The sequence below is a fragment of the Erpetoichthys calabaricus genome, chromosome 7 (genome assembly GCF_900747795.2).
Source record: "Erpetoichthys calabaricus chromosome 7, fErpCal1.3, whole genome shotgun sequence".
In the NCBI taxonomy this organism is placed as follows: Eukaryota; Metazoa; Chordata; class Cladistia; order Polypteriformes; family Polypteridae; genus Erpetoichthys; species Erpetoichthys calabaricus.
In genome coordinates, this window is record NC_041400.2 from 194,516,822 (window position 1) to 194,534,872 (window position 18,051).

At 45.0% G+C, this 18,051-nt stretch overlaps 1 protein-coding gene across 1 annotated transcript in view; it reads right to left on the reverse strand.

Moving 5' to 3' along the window:
* The window catches only part of haus6 (HAUS augmin-like complex, subunit 6), a 49,851-nt gene extending 45,135 nt beyond the window's left edge, over positions 1-4,716 (reverse strand). Inside the window, exon 1 of the mRNA XM_028805886.2 lies at positions 4,524-4,716. Coding sequence (XP_028661719.2) covers positions 4,524-4,639 — 116 coding nt within the window. The 5' untranslated portion in view covers positions 4,640-4,716. The remainder of the gene's footprint in view (positions 1-4,523) is intronic.
* Between the last annotated feature and the right edge of the window lie 13,335 nt (positions 4,717-18,051).

The window sequence follows — 18,051 nt, forward strand, 5'->3', positions numbered from 1 at the left end:
CTTAAAAGCCAAAAAGCCCGATTGATTTTTTTTTTGACTGCTTGCTTTGCACTCCTTTGAAAAGGAAGATATGTTTGCATTCTTTTAATTGTGAGACAGAACTGTCATCTCTGTCTTGTCATGGAGCACAGTTTAAACTTTTGAAAAAGAGACAAATGTTTGTTTGCAGTGTTTGAATAACGTTCCTGTCTCTCTACAACCTCCTGTGTTTCTGCGCAAATCTGTGACCCAAGCATGACATTCTAAAAATAACCATATAAACATATGGTTTCTACTTCGCGGATTTTCCTATTTCGCGGGTGGCTCTGGAACGCAACCCCCGCGATGGAGGAGGGATTACTGTATACATAAAAACTAGAAAGATTACAATATGCAAGCTTATGAGACAACTCAGACCCCTCTTTCAGGCAAGATGAAGAAATTGTCTGAAGAAGGGACCCGAGTTGCCTCGAAAGCTTGCATATTGTAATCTTTTTGGCCAGCCAATAAAAAGTGTCATTTTGCTTGACTTCTCATCACAAACATTAAGAATTTTTTCTTTACACACACAGAACTACAGACACATGGAATAAGTGACCAAGTAATGTGGTAGAGTGGTGTTTCGCATCCTCGGTCCTGGGGACCCCCTGTGGCTGAAGATTTTTGTTCCAACCAGATTCTGTTTTTAATTGGACTCCTGGGCTAATCAAGTGATGTGTTATTTACCAAGTTCTGTGTTTTGGCAACAATATAGAAATTAGAAAACCAAGTTTGGTAAAAATTTTTATTTAAATATAAATTTATATATACATATACACACCTATACATACATACATACACATACTCTAATAAAATCCCTGTGTGCGTCCAGGTGACTGTGTGTCTTCTGGTGAAGTGTGCATGCGTGGGGCACGGTGCGATGCGCAATATTACTGTCAGAGAAAATTAGAGGCGTTTTACAGAAATACAAACCAGTATTACTGCGAGAGGAAATTAAAGGTACACAATACAGTGACACATATTACAGCCACATACAAGCCAGTATTACTGTCAGAGAAAATTAAAGGTATATTACGGACGTACAAGCCAGCGGACATACAAGACAGTATTACTGTCACAGAAAATTTAAAGACACACAATACACGGCGGCAGCGCAGCAAGTAAACATCAACAACAGAAAGACAGAAAAATATGACCAACAAACAGAATGAGGTCAAAGTCCCTTGACATTTAATGCCACGGCGTGTGGTTCGTTTATTTGACAGCATGTAGATCGGGGTAATTACATTCACGGCATTCGAGGGCGAAACACGTGTCGTGTACTCTTTGCATTTATTTGACAGTAAACTATTGCAACCATTCTATGATCTGCTCTTCACAAACTGAGGGCACCGTGGCGGATGTTAGCAGATTGCTGGCCAACCACAAAGCGTTACCTGGTAGGTAACCACCCACACTAACAGATTGTGACACAGACTTCGAATGCCGTGAATGTAATTACCCCGATCTACATGCTGTCAAATAAACGAACCACACGCCGTGGCGCAACGTTAGGGGGCATCGCCTCTGACGCTGACGTCCGAGGTTCGATTCCCGAGAGGGAGTGCAGTGGAGTGTGTACACCTGATGAGCCCAGAATGAGGGCGAAACACGTGTCGTGTACTCTTTGCATTTATTTGACAGTAAACTATTGCAACCATTCTATGATCTGCTCTTCACAAACTGAGGGCACCGTGGCGGATGTTAGCAGATTGCTGGCCAACCACAAAGCGTTACCTGGTAGGTAACCACCCACACTAACAGATTGTGACACAGACTTCGAATGCCGTGAATATAAATAAAATGTACCAAGCAGTTATATGGGAATAATGTATTTTTTTTTTCTTTTTAACAATATTTTCATCTTCATTTTCATTCTACTTTTCAAGGTGTTCGAATTGTTTAATCCATTATTTACTAATTAGCGAGTCTAATACTAAAGTAGTTGCAGCCTTTAATTATTCGGCGTTTGCCAGCGTGTCTGCTTTGCGCATTTTTAATCGTCATTAATAAGATACAAACACTGGGGGAAAACTGCACAGACAAAGGGCAAAATATAATAAAACCCAAAAAAAAAAAACAAAAAAAAAAGTGAAGCATTTAAATCTATAGCAAAATTAGAAATATTTCTAAATGTCTTATAAATATAAAAATCAAGCTGTTGTGCTTTTCTGAATGTAGAATAAGAAAATTACAGCTAATTAAATGAGATCAGCGGTATCAGGTGTTGTCACTGATTAGGAATCTGGTTGGAACAAAAAGCTGTAGGCACAGTGGGTCCCCAGGACCGAGTTTGGGAAACACTGTGGTAGACAGTAGGAAGTAGACTTAATGTTCTAAGAATTAAATGGATAGGAACAGTGAGCTTTGTTGGGTTGAATGGCCCGTTCTCATCTAGATCAGGGCTGGCAAACTCCAGTACTGGAGGGCGACAGTGGCTGATGGTTTTCATTCTAACCATCTTCTTCATTAGTTTTTGCTGCTAATTAACCTTTGTCTTAATTTTAACTTGATTCAGGCCCTAGTTTCTTTTTCTTTAGCTACCAAACAATAATGAGACACAAAAAAAGGTGCCACATGACCAGCTCGCCCGTGCCAATCACACAATATCTGAAAATAAAGATAGGTAAAGGTCTCAGTAAGGTTGATCTCTCAAGTCCCCAAAACATTTTGACGGTTATGGAAATGTCTGCTGTGTCAGAATGAGAGCAGCAACAAGCCATAGCATTAAATAACAAGTTTAATTAACAGCAAGAATTGGCTTCTTATTAAGAAACTGGTTGGAGTGAAATTAGTTGGAGTTTGAAGCCCCAATTTAGCTGGTCAACTGTTGACTTGTTTCACATTTGATTTCTGTTTGGCTGTCATTTAATGAAAAAAATTAATTCAGAGCACTCAATCCTTAAAAACAGGGCTATATCTATCTATCTATCTATCTATCTATTAAAATGAAGGGAAAAAGTAGTTAATTAGCAGTGAAAACTGGTCACTGATTAGGAAAAGGGTCAGAATGAAAACCTGTAGCCACTGTGGCACTCCAGGACTGGAGTTTGCCACCCCTGATCTAGATTGTTCGAATGTTGACACGACCCTGGCTGGGGTGGGGGCTCCCCAGAACTTAAAACCTTAGAAAGGCGGTTTTTTTGCACCTAGTGAGCTTTACTGTCACAAGGTGCCTTTATTGTAATAGATGTTGGAAGCACGTGCTGATAGCGCTTTGCCACACCCACCACACAACAAACCACGTGGAAATCGCAACAAAATGTGTCTTTGTCCCAAATGTTATGGACAGCACTGTACCTCTGTTAATCGGTTTCTCTGCGCCCAATAGCCCAATTTCTCTACCCAGAATAAGGTTTCACATGGTATTTTAGAAATCAGGTTTCTGTGAATAATTGGGACCCAACTGTAGCAGGTGACCCCTCAACGCCACATTGAAAATTGTAATAGGAGTGCAGTAAATTGCTCCGTTGAAGTTTGAACAACTGAACACTGCTACAAATTGCCTTTTTATGTTGGGTCCCGGGGGACAACTTCTGTTTTATGCAAGTGCACCCAACTGGATGTAGAGCCTCGTCAACCGGTTAATGGCTTCCACCACTGACGGAGTGAAGCTTAGCTGTGACGGCCCTGATCTGATGCTTAGTTCCATAAAAAGTAACAAACGAGTAACCAATACAAACTGAAAAGAAACCAAAAAAGTTCATCAATGTAAATACGCAGAACAGCCCCCGGGGGGATTCAATATTGTCTGTGCATCACATTCATAAATTTTGAGGTTTATGTTTTTAACATAAATGAGGTACTTTCCAATTTACAATTCAATGTGGCACGGTGCTGCCATCTCAGCTCAGAGATCTTTATGTTTGAAGCCTAGTGGGGACACTTCCATGGACATCATGCATTCACAGCACACTTTGCGATTTAAACACTAGGAGATCATTTTACCAGTCGAAACAAGTGACATCAAGTGATCAATAAAGCATTATCTATATGTCGCAATGGACAGACTGAGTAAGCATTTCTTGGAATCATGAAAAACTTCATTTTTTTTTTTTTTTTAATGACCCCCTCAACATCAGCACCAAAAGCAGCGCACGGCGTTGAAAGCAGTCACGTGACCACACCAACGCCCTGGGCCCAGCAAGCAGAACGAAAACTTCCATCAGAACGGGGGGTTTGCTAAAAGACTGAATGTATCTGCAGCCCCTTTAATACACCCATACATACACTAAAACAAGAGAAACCGAAAATCAACCTCTTCGGAATTTGATAACTTTTTAAAAGGCATGTCGACGGATTTCAAGAGGCGCGCACCAATACAGCTTTACCTAACACGAAACACGTTAATAATTCGTCTCTACGTCCGTGATTACGGCGCAGCCCTCCGCGTTTGTCTTTCCCTGCCCTGGTTACACGGGTTTGTGGTTTCAACTTAAAAAGAAAACGAGGCTTCTAAACAAAACAGGCCAGGACGTAAAAAACGGCACTGCACCGCTACTTACATTCCCAGCTCAATTCTTCTGCCTTGCTTGCCAATGGCTGCGGTGGCCTGCTGCGGTCGAAAATCCAAAGCCTGGAGAAGCATCCACAGATAGTCGCTGTCTTTAGAACAGTCCATTCTGATTATATGGAAACATCCGAAATGAGTTTTAGTGAACTGGAGCACGCCTTAGTAAACGTTGTTCGCGCACCGACGCCATTTATAAGTCAAACCGCCAAATAGTTAAGACTTCGTTACGTCACTGCCGCCTTAGAACCAATCAGCGCTCAACAGTAGCCGTCAAGGGGCGTGTACCAAACTGTGACGTTTATATCCGGCACACCCCGTGTTTGGGCTAAGTTTGTTCCACGTGCTTATTTTTTTTTGAGCGACACCTAGTGAAGAAATGTGGCATTAACAGTAAGAACGTCTTCTGTCAAACTTTAAGTTCAGTTTTTCATGAAGATGTCAGCTGAAACTATACAACCATATCTGCATGCACCTCATCAATATATACTGTATATACTGCAACTCTAAATGGACTTTGGACTTCAAATCCTGAGCATATGGGCTCAGGTCCCGCTGAGGACACTGTGTGACCCTGAGCAAGTCACTTTATCAGCCTGCGCATCAATTAGTAAAACAAATGAAGTTTTAGGGTGGCACAGTGGGTAGCACTACTGCCTTGCAGTTAGGAGACCTGGGTTCGCTTCCTGCGTGGAGTTTGCATGTTCTCCCTGTGTCTGATAGATAGATAGATAGATAGATAGATAGATAGATAGATAGATAGATAGATAGATAGATAGATAATAAGAAAGGCACTATAAGATAGATAGATAGATAGATAGATAGATAGATAGATAGATAGATAGATAGATAGATAGATAGATAGATACTTTATTAATCCCAATAGGAAATTCACATTCTCCAGCAGCAGCATACTGATACAATAAACAATATTAAATTAAAGAATGATAATAATGTAGGTAAAAAACAGACAATAACTTTGTATAATGTTAAATGTTAACGTTTACCCACCCGGGTGGAATTGAAAAGTCGCATAGTTTGGGAGAGGAACGATCTCCTCAGTCTGTCAGTGGAGCAGGACGGTGACAGCAGTCTGTCGCTGAAGCTGCTTCTCTGTCTGGAGATGATCCTGTTCAGTGGATGCAGTGGATTCTCCATGATTGACAGGAGTCTGCTCAGCGCCCGTCGTTCTGCCACAGATGTCAAACTGTCCAGCTCCATGCCTACAATAGAGCCTGCCTTCCTCACCAGTTTCTCCAGTCGTGAGGCGTCCCTCTTCTTTATGCTGCCTCCCCAGCACACCACTGCGTAGAAGAGGGCGCTCGCCACAACCATCTGATAGAACATCTGCAGCATCTTATTGCAGATGTTGAAGGACGCCAGCCTTCTAAGGAAGTATAGTCGGCTCAGTCCTTTCTTGCACAGAGCATCAGTATTGGCAGTCCAGTTTAATTTATCATCCAGCTGCACTCCCAGGTATTTATAGGTCTGCACCCTCTGCACACAGTCACCTTTGATGATCACGGGGTCTATGAGGGGCCTGGGTCTCCTAAAATCCACCACCAGCTCCTTGGTTTTGCTGGTGTTCAGTTGTAGGTGGTTTGAGTCGCACCATTTAACAAAGTCATTGATTAGGTTCCTATACTCCTGCCCACTCCTGATGCAGCCCACAATAGCAGTGTTGTCAGCGAACTTTTGCATGTGGCAGGACTCCGAGTTGTATTGGAAGTCTGATGGCTGAACAGGACCGGAGGAAGTACAGTCCCCTGCGGCGCTCCTGTGCTGCTGACCACAATGTCAGACGTGCAGTTCCCAAGGCACACATAGTGAGATCTGTTTTTAAGATAGTCCACGATCCATGCCACCAGGTATGAATCAACTCCCATCTCTGTCAGCTTGTACCTAAGGGGCAGAGGTTGGATGGTGTTGAAGGCGCTAGAGAAGTCTAGAAACATAATTCTTACTGCACCACTGCCTCTGTCCAAGTGGGAGAGGGATCGGTGTAGCATGTAGATGATGGCATCCTCCACTCCCACCTTCTCCTGGTATGCAAACTGCAGAGGGTCAAGGGCATGGCGGACCTGTGGCCTCAGGTGGTGAAGCAGCAGCCTCTCCATGGTCTTCATCACATGTGATGTCAGAGCAACAGGCCGGAAGTCATTCAGTCATTCATACCTTTGGGACTGGGGTGATGCAAGATGTTTTCCAAAGCCTCGGGACTCTCCCCTGTTCCAGGCTCAGGTTGAAGATGTGCTGTAGAGGACCCCCCAACTCCAATGCACAGACCTTCAGCAGTCATGGTGATACTCCATCTGGACCCGCTGCTTTGCTGGCACGAAGTCTCCTCAGATCTCTGCTCATTTGCGCTGTTGTGATTATGGGTGGGGATGTCTCTCCTATGCTGGTATCAGCAGAAGGATGTGTGGAGGGTGCAGTACTCCAAAGTGAGAGTGAGAGTGGGTTAGGGTGGTCAAACCTGTTGAAGAAGTTGTTCATTTGGTTTGCTCTCTTCATGTCTCTCTCGATGGTGGCACCCCGTTTCGAGCTGCAGCCAGTGATGATCTTCATCCCATCTCACACTTCTTTCATGCTGTTATTCTGCAACTTCTGCTCCAGCTTTCTCCTGTACTGCTCCTTCGCCGCCCTGAGCTGGACTCGGAGTTCCTTCTGCACGCGCTTGAGCTCATGCTGATCACCGTCTTTAAAAGCCCTTTTCTTCTGGTTCAAAAGGCCCTTGATGTCACTTGTAATCCATGGCTTGTTGTTAGCATAGCAGCGTACAGTTCTTACTGGAACTACAATGTCCATACAGAAGTTGATGTAGTCAGTACTGCAGTCAACAACCTCCTCAATGGGTTTCCTCCGGGCGCTCCGGTTTCCTCCCACAGTCCAAAGACATGCAGGTTAGGTGCATTGGCGATTCCAAATTGTCCCTAGTGTGTGCTTGGTGTGTGTGTGTGTGTGTGTGTGCCCTGCGGTGGGCTGGCGCTCTGCCCAGGGTTTGTTTCCTGCCTTGCGCCCTGTGTTGGCTGGGATTGGCTCCAGCAGACCCCGTGACCCTGTAGTTAGGATACAGTGGGTTGGAAAATGGATGGATGGATATATATTACTGCTCAAAAAAATGAAAGGACCAGTTTTTAATGAGAGTAGAGCATCAAGTCAGTGACACTTGTGGGCTATTGATCTGCTCAGTGAAGTAGCAGAGGGGCTTGTTCATCAGTTTCAGCTGCTTTGGGACACTAGGGGGCAACAATGAGACGACCCCCAAAACAGGAATGAATGGTTTAACAGGTGGCGGCCACTGACATTTTTCCCTCCTCATCTGTTTTGTCACTCGTTTTACATTTGACTACGGTCAGTGTCACTACTGGTAACATGAGGCCATACCTGAACCCTACAGAGGTGGCACAGGTAGTCCAACTTCTCCAGGATGGCACATTAATACCACATGGCATTGCCAGAAGGTTTGCTGTGTCTCCCAGCACAGTTTCAAGGGCATGGAGGAGATTCCAGGAGACAGACAGGCAGTTCCTCTAGGAGAGCTGGACAGGGCCCCTTGTAGAAGGTCCTTAACCCATCAGCAGGACCCACCAGTATCTGCTCCTTTGGGCAAAGGAGGAACAGGATGAGCACTGGCAGAGCCTACAAAATGACCTCCAGCAGGCAGGCAGGCCACTAGTGTGAATGCCTGTGAGCAAACAAGCAGAAACAGACTTCATGAGGGTGGTCTGAGGGCCCGACTATGTCCTCTAGTGGGCACTGTGGAGCTCGATTGGCATTTGCCATAGAATACCAGAATTGGTAGGTCCACCACTGGCAGGCACCCTGTGCTTTTCACAGATGAGAGCAGGTTCACCCTGAGCACATGTGACAGACGTGAAAGGGTCTGGAGAAGCCATGGAGAACGTTATGCTGCCTGTGACATTGTTCAGCATGACCGGTGGTCTGGGGGGGGCCATATCTATGCATGGACACACAGACCTCTACAAGCTAGACAACGGCACCTTGACTGCCATTAGGTATCGGGATGAAATCCTTGGTCCCATTGTCAGACCCTATGCTGGTGCAGTGGCTCCTGGGTTCCTCCCGTTGCACGACAATGTTGGTTTATTAACCAAAGTACTTTACAATGAGGTTTTTATACATCGGGTCATCACAGATATTCTCTTCTCTTCTCCTTTCTCTTTCTCTCTCTTTTATTCCTCCACTCCTGCTAGGCATGTGTTGTCCAGCTCCTTTCCCGATTCCGACTCGCCTGGATGAGGTCGAGCGGTTTCCTTTTTCTTGGACCCGGGAGTACTTCCAGTGCTAGGTGACGACCTAGTGGAAACTCTTCCAGGTCCAGCAGAAGACCTCTTCAGTAGGGATCACAAACCCTCACAGCCCCCCTCTGGTAGCACCTCTGGAATCCAACAAGGCTGCTCCATAGGACTACAGTTCCCAGCATGCTTTGTGGGTATCCATACAGGTAGTGCCGCCCAGGGATGGGCGGAGCATGTAACCCTGACCAGTTGTCTCCCCATGTTCTTCTATCACACAGGCCTCCTGGCCAGGTATTGTGCCTGCCAGGTCACCAGCATGCCCAGTTTCAAACTGGCATCTTCTGCCATCTTCCTGGCTAAGGTAGGGATCACCCTGTCTTTTCTCTTGGGGTTCCAATCCAGGTAAGGAACCTTGACTCATCCTGGCTGGGCTGCCCACCCAAAAAGTCATGTCTTATTGTTGCCATCCTTTATATTCCCCTTAAAGGCACAGTCCTTGGAGTTCAGCCACTAAGCCTTTCACTTCACATTGGACTGGGTGCAGAATTTGCTTGTGACAAATTAAACTGGATTTGGTCTGAGACCGAAGTCACACCCCGAGGTCATCAGCGCTTTGGTGACTTGCCTGCAGGCGGGCACTTGCCAATGTGACCCACTTCAGATATCGTCCCACTAAAACGTGGGCAGAGTGCACAAACCCCACTGCTCTGATAAAGATGACTTTGATGTCACTCTGCGGCTCAGCGTGTTCACACGTGCCAGCTCCTTATCGCTCAGCCGCTTGGCCGAGGAGACTGCAGACAAAGTAATGGCAGCTTCATTGTGCAATGTGCTCACAGATTGATTGTCTGCCTGTCCGGAAGAAATGTGGCGCAATTGGTGGAAATCTGCTGTGCTGGATGGGCCTTGACCCTGTGTTGGGGTGAGTATGTCACGAGAGCCATCTGAAATGACACTGGACCAAAAGTCACATGAAGCCTGCCGTGATATAAACAGCAAGAAGGCTGAGTAAGAACCTAATTGTAGTCCTTATCACTTAATTTAAAAATGTCTTGGTGTAACATCTGGAAATTTTCTTCTTTTTAAGATGGTATTGGTTAGGGTCCTCCAGTCCCATTCCATGTCATGCTGCTTACTTGCTCAGGGTCACTGGGTGCCTTGTGATTTTATGAAGTGCCCTTCCACAGAGAGCATCATCTCAAGGTACTTAATCGGTGATAGCCTTCCCAAAGAAAACATCTCAAAGAATGTCATCTGCGTCCATCCATCCATCTACCTGCCATCAAACTGTATGACAACGTGATGTCCATTTTTATATAATAACCAGTAGGCCTGTGGTGTTACATACTGCAGCACCTTTCCATAGAGACGATCACCTCAAGGTACTTTATTTGTTTTTATCCATCAACCCATGTAATCCGTTATCAAGCTGTATGCCAGAATGGTGTCCATCTCTGAAAAGGTCAGCGTGAAATGGAATCAAAGTTGTTGGTGTAATATAGCGCCTTTCCATACAGAATGCCATGTCAAAGTAATTTATCATTACGCATCCAGCCATCCACCTGTGAGGTAGAATGGAGTCCATCACCATTTAATTCAGTGACGACAATTAAACCAACCGTCTTCTGGTTTTATGAAGCACATTTCAACAGTTAATGCCCCGCAAAGACAAATTATCAGCATAATACAAATGCTTCAATATTTCTACTTTATAAGTAACTTCAATCCATCCATCCCTTAGCTGGTAGAGGTCCATCAGTATGCAAGGCGGACAACATTTGATAAAATGACTAAGGCATTAATAGTGTCTTCCTATAGAGAATACCATCTCAAAAAAACTTTATTGGTATCAATCCACCCATCTGGATATTATTAACCTGCTCCATCCATCCATCTATCTATATAGTGCCTTTCCTATCTATCTATCTATCTATCTATAATATAGTGCTTTTCCTATCTATTGTGACAGGCGGCCGGGTCCCACCCCTTCTGTATATGTTCCGGGGGAGCAGCTATGGACATCTCACTACCTCTTCCGGGACGCTTGGTGGCAGCCTCCCTGGCTGACGATGGTGCCTCAGTTTCCCGCAGGGTTTCCTGGAAGATGGAGTTCTCCCCAACCCTGTGGGGAGCTGGGGTGGCCGCCAGGGGGTGCTGCATGGAGCCAGGAACCCACCTGGACATCTCTGCAGCCCCACCCGGAAGTGTAATTAGCCGCAGGTGATCAAGCACCTGGAACACTTCCGGGTGGGCTATAAAAAGGGCCAGCATCCACCACTCAACAGCCAGAGTCGGGAGGAGGAGGACTAAGCCTGAGGAGGAGGAGCGGTGGTGGTGGTGCCAGAAGGATTGTTGTGGTTATTGTGAGTGTTTTTGGGACTGTGTTGGGCCTGTGGGACACGGGGAAGGTGTGCCCCATGGCTGAAGAAAAATAAAAGAGTGTTTTATTTAAGTATGTGCCTCTGCCTCAGTCTGTGTCGGGTCTGGCACTATATAGCGCCTTTCACACTATCTATCGATCTTATAGTGCCTTTCCTATCTATCTATCTATAATATAGTGCCTTTCCTATCTATCTGTCTATCTATATAGTGCCTTTCCTATCTATCTATCTATCTATCTATCATATAGTGCCTTTCATATCTATCTATCTATCTATCTATCCAAGGTGACCACTCCTGGGTGAAGTCAGTTGTTCGTGTTCACTTATTGATGATCAATAACAGCAATTCCTCCCATTCTTTTGCAGTGTATTGTGAATGTCAGTAGTGATTTACCGGCTCTTAATTGTTTCCACATTTCCACTATGAGCCCAAAGGGTTAAAGTGATTCATTCTGCAAACAAGCAACTGAGGTGGCAGTCCTGCACTTTACAATACAACACCTTAGCCAGTAGGGGGCGACATATTCCCCACCCAGCCCTGTGTGACCCCCATCTCAAACCCACTTAATTCATATCAGGCTCCTGGGGTGATGGAGGCTGTCCTGTAAGCATTGGCTGTAAGAACAGAGACAACTGGATGCCCGTCTATCCCAGGGACCACATAAGCACATGCCCACCCAGTGCCCACACGTGTGCCAGATCTGTGAGGTTACAGCAGTGCTCTCAGTATAAGAGGCTCCCATCCTGGAAGGGCTCACTGAACTGAGATCAAGAGACACAAACCCCTAATGGACACAAATGACTGAAATGGGAGAGAACAACAAAGACGACGATGATGATGATGAAGATGATGACAAGATAGGAATTGTTTAAAAAGTAGACAAGCTGCCTTCATAGACAGCTCAGGCTAAAGGGGCTGCAGTTAGGGGTTCCATATTTTATTTTTTTATGTGCCTTTCATTGTCTGACTCTTTGGTGTGAGTATTAAAGACCTTATGGTGATGTGGCACAGCTTTGTTTCTGGTTCTTCAAAGCACCAGCAGGTGTCACTGTTACACAGCCAGAGAGATGAAGAACATCACTTAGGCGCCTGAAACACACAAGAATTCCAAAAAGACTACCTCAAGGTTTGACGTGATTGGCTTCAGGGAGGCTTTTGTGCCCACCACAGGTGTTGAGAGTGGCTATCTGTGTGATCGTAGTCTCTCTGACCAGTCTGGCCTCATTTTCCTCTGACCTCGCTCATCAACAAGATGTTTCTGTCCACAGAACTTCCACTTTCTGAAGGGTTTTGGGTTTTTGCACCAATCTGAGTAAACGCTAGAGAGGCTGTTGTGGGTGAAAACTCCTGGAAGGTCAGCAGTTCCAGAAATACTCAAAGCAGCCCACCTGGCATCAATGGCATTGTGGTGTTTGATGTGGACATGAAGTGAAGCTCCTGACCTCCATCTGCAGGATTTGATGCATTGTGCTGCTGCCATATGAGGGGCTCATTAGACCACTACATGGGTAGGCGGGTGTCCAGAAGTGCCTAATAATTTGTCTAGCGAGCGCAGTGCCTGCAGATTCCAAAATGACAAACCTTATCCTCCAACTCAGGGCAGTGGCTGAGCTGTTGATGGTCCTCAAACGCTTGGACTTGGCAAACACAACATCGACCGGGGCTGACAGAGCAGAGTAGAAATGTCACATACAGACTTTCAGTAAAAGTGGCATCCTATTACAATGGCACATTTAAGGTCACCAAGCTCTTCAGTTTGTCACTGTCCAAAATGGCAACCTTATCCTCCTCCTCCTCCTCCCTTATCTGTTGTTGCACAGCACTTACAGTTGACCAGAGCAGATAGATAACAGCGGAAATGTCACCCACTGACATGTTGCAAAGGTGGCATCCTATGACAGTGGCACGTTTAAGCTCACCAAGCTCTTTCAGTTTGTCAGTGTCCAAAATGGCAATCTCCTCCTCCTCCTCCTTCTCCTCCCTGAGCTGTTGTTGCTCCTCAAGGCCTACACTTCATATAAATATCACATACAGACTTGTGGCAATAGTGACAACGTTGATTCTTCAACGAAACATAAATGAGGGTCTCTTTAATGCCTCACAAGCAATCGAATCCCCCTAAGTGTAGTGCCTGTGATCCCAAATATGGCAACCTTGTCCTCCTCTCAGGGCAGCGGCTGAGCTGGTGTTACTCCTCAAATGCTTGCACTTCACACTTACGGTTGACCGGGGCAGATCAAGCAGAGCAGAAATGTCACCCACGGACTTGTGGCAAAGGTGGCATCCAATGACAGTGGCACATTTAAGGTCACAAAGCTCTTTCAGTTTGTCAATGTCCAAAATGGCAACCTTATCTTCCTCCTCCTCCTCTTCCTCATCCTTCTCCCTGAGCTGTTGTTTCTCCGCACTTCATAAGCGCAGCACTTATAGTTGACCGGGGCGGATTAAGCAGAGCAGAAATGTCACCCATTGACATGTGGCAAAGGTGGCATCCAATGAGAGTGGCACATTTAAGCTTACCGAGCTCTTTCAGTTCGTCGGTGTCCAAAATGGCAACCTTATCTTCATCCTCCTCCTCCTCCCTGAGGTGTTGTTGCTCCTCAAGGCCTTCACTTCACAAGCACAGCACTTACAGTGCATCTGGAAAGTATTCCCAGCGCTTCATCACTTTATCCACATTTTGTTATGTTACAGCCTTATTCCAAAATGGATTAAATTCATTTTTTTCCTCAGAATTCTACACACAACACCCCATAATGACAACGTGAAAAAAGTTTACTTGAAGTTTTTGCAAATTTATTAAAAATAAAAAAACTGAGAAATCCCATGTCCATAAGTATTCACAGCCTTTGCCATGAAGCTCAAACTTGAGCTCAGGTGCCTCCTGTTTCCCCTGATCATCCTTGAGATGTTTCTGCAGCTTCATTGGAGTCCACCTGTGGTAAATTCAGTTGACTGGACATGATTTGGAAAGGCACACACCTGTCTATAGAAGGTCCCACAGTTGACCGTTCATGTCAGAGCACAAACCAAGCATGAAGTCAAAGGAATTGTCTGTAGACCTCCGAGACAGGATTGTCTCGAGGAACAAATCTGGGGAAGGTTACAGAAAAATGTCTGCTGCTTTGAAGGTCCCAATGAGCACAGTGGCCTCCATCATCCGCAAGTGGAAGAAGTTCGAAACCACCAGGACTCTTCCTAGAGCTGGCCGGTCATCTAAACTGAGTGATCGGGGGAGAAGGGCCTTAGTCAGGGAGGTGACCAAGAACCCGATGGTCACTCTGTCAGAGCTCCAGAGGTCCTCTGTGGAGAGAGGAGAACCTTCCAGAAGGACAACCATCTCTGCAGCAATCCACCAATCAGGCCTGTATGGTAGAGTGGCCAGACGGAAGCCACTCCTTAGTAAAAGGCACATGGCAGCCCACCTGGAGTTTGCCAAAAGGCACCTGAAGGACTCTCAGACCATGAGAAAGAAAATTCTCTGGTCTGATGAGACAAAGATTGAACTCTTTGGTGTGAATGCCAGGCGTCATGTTTGGAGGAAACCTGGCATCACTCATCACCAGGCCAATACCATCCCTACAGTGAAGCATGGAGGTGGCATCATCATGCTGTGGGGAACTGGGAGACTAGTCAGGATAAAGGGAAAGATGACTGCAGCAATGTACAGAGACATCCTGGATGAAAACCTGCTCCAGAGCGCTCTTGACCTCAGACTGGGGCGACGGTTCATCTTTCAGTAGGACAACGACCCTAAGCACACAGCCAAGATATCAAAGGAGTGGCTTCAGGACAACTCTGTGAATGTCCTTGAGTGGCCCAGCCACAGCCCAGACTTGAATCCGATTGAACATCTCTGGAGAGATCTTAAAATGGCTGAGCACCGACGCTTCCCATCCAACCTGATGGAGCTTGAGAGGTGCTGCAAAGAGGAATGGGCGAAACTGGCCAAGGATAGGTGTGCCAAGCTTGTGGCATCATATTCAACAAGACTTGAGGCTGGAATTGCTGCCAAAGGGGCATCGACAAAGTATTGAGCAAAGGCTGTGAATACTTATGGACATGGGATTTCTCAGTTTTTTATTTTTAATAAATTTGCAAAAACCTCAAATAAACTTTTTTCACGTTGTCATTATGGGGTGTTGTGTGTAGAATTCTGAGGAAAAAAATGAATTTAATCCATTTTGGAATAAGGCTGTAACATAACAAAATGTGGATAAAGTGATGAAGCGCTGGGAATACTTTCTGGATGCACTGTACGTTTGACTGTGGCAGATCAAGCAGAGCAGAAATATCACACACAGACTTGTGGCAATAGTGGCATCCTATGACACTGGCACGTTTAAGGTCACTGGGCTCTTTCAGTTTGTCACTGTCCAAAATGGCAACTCTTATCTTCATCCTCCTCCTCTTCCTCATTTTCCTCCCTGCGCTGTCTGTTGTTTCTCCTCAACGCTTGCACTTCACAACCACAGTCCTTACAGTTGACCGGGGGGAATGGAGCAGAGCAGAAATGTCACCCACTGTGGCAAAGGTGGCATCCAATGACAGTGACACGTTTAAGGTCACCAAGCTCTTTCAGTTTGTCCGTGGAGATCCCAGGGCTGATTCCACACACTTGTTAACGAAGAATCCCTCTGAACTTGGTCATCTCAAATGGGGTCCATGCGGTGCGTCTTGTTAAGATTAAGCCACTCCACCAATCATCTTGCGATTTTTGTCCTCCCATTGGAATGAAAAATCAAAACAACGAGATCTGCTTAAAATATATTTTTGGTTTCTCCTGGACAATGATGAGATCAGAAAGAAGTCAAATGCAGACATTTTCTTTGGCCTTGTTTTCTCCTCATTGCTTTATCCCGGTGGGTTCACAAGGCTCTCGTCTAGAGTTTCTACAGAGACCTCAGCAAAGTCACACAATGGACTCGCACTAACATACGGGTGACATGCAGGGACCATTGTTTTTGGTGACAAAGTGCTTCACTAGGATTATGAAAACTGCAGGCCTTGCTTCTGAAATATACAATTAGTTGTTCTACTTTACATCGCGGTGCTCCAATTGGATCACAGTCACTCTAGGAGAAATGGCCAACAAGTGCAGCATACGAGAAAAACTGATACCACTGTGTGACAATTAGCAAGTCCCTTCACCGACCTGGGCTCTAATGGGATAAACAAAAGAAATGGAACTGATATTTCAAATGTTGTAATTCACCTAAGAGAAATTCATCAATCGATGGATTTAAATCCCACTACTGACACCATTTTGTGCCCATTTAAATCCCACTACTGACACCATTCTGTGCCCATTTAAATCCCACTACTGACACCACTGTGTAACCATTAGCAAGTCCCTTTACTGGCCTGGGCTCTAATAGGATAAACCAGCGTTTCTCAACCTTTAAGTATTTGCGACCCGAGTTTTCATAATAGTTTTAATCGTGCCCCCCTAACGTTTTTTTTTGAAAGGAGCCCACTAATACCAATTTGTTCTTTTTTAATTAATGATGTATCATAGATGCATATTTTATTATACCTACTTAACTTTTACCGACATTTATCTAACTCTATATTTATTTTTCTAGTATCAGAATGTAGTTTAAATTATGTAGTTTAATTTGTTTTGGTTTCAATAGATGGATTTTTCAAATTTTCGATTCTTGTTTTCTTTTTGTTCACATCTTCGCGCACCCCTTTTTGTTACTTTGCGCCCCCTTAGGGGGACCCACCCCACAGGTTGAGAACCACTGGGATAAACAAAAGAAATGGAACCAATTATATTTCAAATCTTGTAATTCACCTTGGAGAAATTCATCAATGATGGATTTAAATCCCACTACTGACACCATTCTGTGATCATTAGCAACTCCCTTCACATGCCTGGGCTTTAATATGGATAAAGAAAAGAAACGGAATCCGATCGTATCTCAGTCACCTTGGATAAAGGAATCAATCGATGGATTTAAATCCCCCTGCTGACACCATTCTGTGGCCATTTAAATCCCATTGCTGACACCATTCTGAAACCATTAGCAACTCCCTTCACAGAAAAGAAACTGAATCCAATCGTATCTCAGTCACCTTGGATAAAGGCATCAATCGATGGATTTAAATCCCACTGCTGACACCATTCTGTGTCCATTTAAATCCCACCGCTGACAATTCTGTGACCATTTAAATCCTACTGCTGACACCATTCTGTGACCATTTAAATCCCACTGCTAACACCATTCTGTGACCATTTAAATCCTACCACTGACACCATTCTGTGACCATTTAAATCCCACTACTGACACCATTCGGTGACCATTTAAATCCCACTGCTCACACCATTCTGTGTCCATTTAAATCCCACTGCAAACACCATTCTGTGACCATTTAAATCCCACTGCTGACACCATTCTGTGACCATTTAAATCCAACTGCTGACACCATTCTGCAACCATTTTAATCCCACTGCTGACACCATTCTGTCCATTTAAATCCCATTGCTTACACCATTCTGTGACTATTTAAATCCCACTACTGACACCATTCTGTAACCATTTAAATCCTACCGCTGACACCATTCTGTGACCATTTAAATCCCACTTCTGACACCATTCTGTGACCATTTAAGTCCCACTGCTGACACCATTCTGTGACCATTTCCATTCTGTGACCATTTAAATCCCACTGCTGACACCATTCTGTGACCATTTAAATCCCACTACTCACACCATTCTGTGTCCATTTAAATCCCATTCCTCACACCATTCTGTGACCATTTAAATCCCACTGCTGACATAATTCTGTGACCATTTAAATCCCACTACTGACACCGCTGTGTGACTGTTGACCTGCTTAATCCAACACAAAGACGACGCCGGTGCAAACAGC